General features: G+C 34.3%; 1 protein-coding gene across 2 annotated transcripts; it reads left to right on the forward strand.

The window, feature by feature from the left end:
- Nucleotides 1-1,086: 1,086 nt before the first annotated feature.
- On the forward strand, nucleotides 1,087-2,984 carry LOC110918796. 2 transcript variants are annotated; one of them, XM_022163079.2, is made up of 3 exons: nucleotides 1,087-1,211; nucleotides 1,407-1,607; nucleotides 2,590-2,984. In XM_022163079.2, the coding sequence occupies exons 1-3, from the start codon at nucleotides 1,170-1,172 to the stop codon at nucleotides 2,827-2,829; spliced, it is 483 nt and encodes a 160-aa protein (XP_022018771.1). In that variant the 5' UTR covers nucleotides 1,087-1,169; the 3' UTR covers nucleotides 2,830-2,984. The 2 variants fall into 2 exon arrangements, with proteins under 2 accessions (XP_022018771.1, XP_022018772.1); XM_022163080.2 differs by lacking the exon at nucleotides 1,087-1,211 and adding an exon at nucleotides 1,223-1,317.
- The last annotated feature ends 616 nt before the right edge of the window (nucleotides 2,985-3,600 follow it).

Consider the following 3,600-nt stretch of genomic DNA (forward strand, 5'->3'; position numbering starts at 1 on the left):
TTGAGTTTAAAGTTGTTATTTGACATGAGATGTGGGGTGTTTGGGTTATGGATATAAAAGATGAAATATTAGAATGGGTTTGAGATTTAGCACATAATCACACCAGATTTCGTCCAAACACTCAGTTTAATCCTAGGTAAGAAAATGGGTTAGATACACTGTTTGGATGTGATTTTGTTCTTCCAAGTTGTGGTTCATTGCTTGCATATTTGACATATTCAAATTGCTTAAAGAATTACACCCTAGGATGGTTGTTCAATATGTAACCAATTATAAGAAACTGTGAGAGTCACATAAATGTATGTTTTAACCAAAACATATAAGTTGTTTATGTAAATAAATGTATACATAAATGTATAACTGTATCTCTTTTTCTATAACCATATTTCTTTCTCTAGTTGTACCATATCTAGTCAACATTATTATTATTATTATTATTATTATTATTATTATTATTATTATTATTATTATTATTATTATTTTTTGTATTACAATTACTAATTTACGTGAATAGTACTTTGCCTCTTTTTGTCTTTTTTTGGTCATTTTATATATTTTATCCTTCAACTTTCAACATTGACACTTACAACCCCTTAACTTTTTAAAGACTTTGTAATCGAGTTTTACGCCTATTTTTATGTATGCCACGGTATAAATTCAAGCTGATTTACGTTTTTAATTGGTCTACATTTTGACATAAACTTTATTTCAGAAACCGATCGAGTCAAATATAATACATTTTCATTAGACGTTATAAATTTTATATACTTTACGTTTCAACGTCGCGATAACGCGTGGTACAACTTACTAGTTATATCCAGTTAGCTACAATTATCAACTTCAATTGGTTTTTGTTACGGCTTCTCAAAAAGTACTATATTAATTAGATGATCACTTTAAAAAACAATAGAAAAACACACTTGTGAGTTGTTAGTGTCCTTGCATTGGTATTCCCATAAGGCGCACACGCACACAGGAAATGACAGGGACCCAAATAAAGAAAGAATGGTCAGTAGCCATCAAGGGACTAGAATCATCATTACTTATTAGGAATCTTTGTCCTCTTTTACTGTTACCTTATCCCACCCACTTTCCTATTTAGCCCTTTAGTGCTGTTTTTTTGTGTGTATTTTAGGTGGTGTTTTTGGATCTATCTTATAATCTCAAAAATGTCAGTTCTCTATATGGGGTGTTCACTAGAGAATGATCTTGTAAGTGTCTTATTATCATTTTACCCTAATTTGTCTTTTCTTTGAGCTTGTGTTATGATCTAAAATGTCAATTCTTGATATGGGTTCTTCTTTTCTGGCTGATCTTGTGAGTATTTGTTCTCATTGTTTGTTGTTTATATGTTGTACCTTTTTTTTAAATGTTGTATGTTTGTGTTATGATACAAAATGTCACAGGAAATGAAAGAAGGGGTGGTGATTCAACTGAAAGATGATAGTAGAGAGAGTATAAACAACATGATGATCGAAAATGTGGGAGTCAACGGTTTTGATTTTGACACTGAGTTTGACTTTTGGCCGATTCAACACCCAACTGAACCGTCTCATGAAGATAGACCGGTCCAGTGTCCCATGCCTCACTCTTCCCACCTTATCAAAGTAAATCTTTTCCTTTTTTTACTTGTTTTGGAACCTTTAGGTGGTGATTTAGGCCTGTAAACCAACCGAACGAACTTCATTTAACTTTAACTGAACATGAACACAAACATGTAATCGAACACGTTGTTTTGTTCGTGTATGTTGAGTGAGAAAATGGGCATTTTCGTGTTTATTTATGTTCGTTCGTTTAAAACAGTTAATGAACGTAAACGAACATAAACAAACAAACATAAAACAACACAAATGAACAAACCTAAACATACATAAAGTATACGATGAGTTATATTGGAAAAGCCCATGTTTATTATTGGACAGCCCAGTTATCAATTAGTTACACGTATATAAATAGTTAAAAAACCTCAATTTATGTTTATATTTAGATAATTAGATAAATATAACTCCATATATATTTATAAAAATATTAATGAACATTAACGGACGTTCACGAACATAAATGAACGAACAACATGTGTGATTGTGTGTTCATGTTCGTTCGTTTAATTAAATGAACATATAATTATCAGGGTCGGCCCTGAGAATTTGTGTACCCTGTTCGAGCTCGAAAAAATGTGCTCTTAGGCCTTAACGAAATTGGGTATTGGGCTCACTAAAGGTCTAAACCTAATGCGAAAGGGTTAATAACTAATCTAAACCATAAGAATAGTTTTGTAAGGGGGCCTATGTTGTTTGTATGGGTGAACCCTATTAAAAAATATTTTACATATACAATATCGGGGTTTTTCATAAAAAAATGTGCCCCTCGAAATATCTGGCCCTAGCCGTTGGTCCTCCCCGCCCACCCCCAGGGCCGGCCATGATAATTATGTTCGTTTGTTCGTTTATTTAATAAACAAACGAACTTCTCATCGAAGAAGTTCACGAACACTTCATGAATGTTTGGTTCGTTTACAGGCCTATGTGGTCTTTGTTTTAAAATTGATTACATGATATATACTATAATTATAATCATACATTCATGCAGGATGAAAGAATGCAAGATGATGGGTTTTCAGATTACAAGAAGCCAGAAGCGAAACCGGTTCTTCACAGAGATTTTAAAGCTCTAGAAGCGACAGAACCGATCATGAGAATGGTCCGCAAAAGGCATCATGATCATACAAATGTCTTCATGCCATTGCTTCCAACTTTGCCTGCGTATTCTTATTCGCACGAAAAACCCGTCTTCAATAAGCTTCAGCAAGTTCCCAAGTTTGAATCTTGACGACCCGAATGGCGGTTTTAGTTGCTGAGGTGTCAGATTATGAATGGTGTTATGACACTTAACCTAGAGTAAATGTGATATTAACAGTGATTTAGATGCGGTTTGGTGAAACATATTTATATATGTATAATGTTGAGCGTTTTCTTTTAGTGGTATCGAGCCGGGGGTCTCACTGGAAGCAACCTCTCTATTTATACGGGGCAGAGGTAAGGCTGTTTACATCTTACCCTCCTCAGACCCTACCTTAGGTTTGCTATTGGTCGGATTTACTGAGTATGATGATGATGAATAGGCTTTGACTGTTAATTCCATAAAAATCTAGTCTAGTATTTCTTAACAATGCATACTCGAACCAATGCGCGAAACTCCTTATCAGAGATGGCCGGTTGGGTCTTGGTTTTAAAGTGCGTGTATCAAGAGTTCATAATGCGTGATGTGCACGATGCATTGATGAGATCGCATTAGGTGATGCGATGCACTGCGATTTCATAAGCTTGTACAATGAGCCGATGAACCTGTTAAGTGAGTTCCCGCATTGATTGCCTGTACTTTTTGCATAGACTACATGTACACATACGAGCTGAAGGTTTATTTTAATTATATAGAACTTCTTTGGTGGTACTAGAGCTTTCTTTTGTATTTATTTAGTTTAATCCCTTATTTTTCCGCGTTTAAAAGTTAACAAGTTAAAATATTTTATAACAAACACATCGCATATCTGGCACCAGACATTACGCATCAAAGTGCATTGCGCTTTTTAAAACCAAGGGT

This window comes from Helianthus annuus, chromosome 16 (genome assembly GCF_002127325.2).
Source record: "Helianthus annuus cultivar XRQ/B chromosome 16, HanXRQr2.0-SUNRISE, whole genome shotgun sequence".
Taxonomy (NCBI): domain Eukaryota; kingdom Viridiplantae; phylum Streptophyta; class Magnoliopsida; order Asterales; family Asteraceae; genus Helianthus; species Helianthus annuus.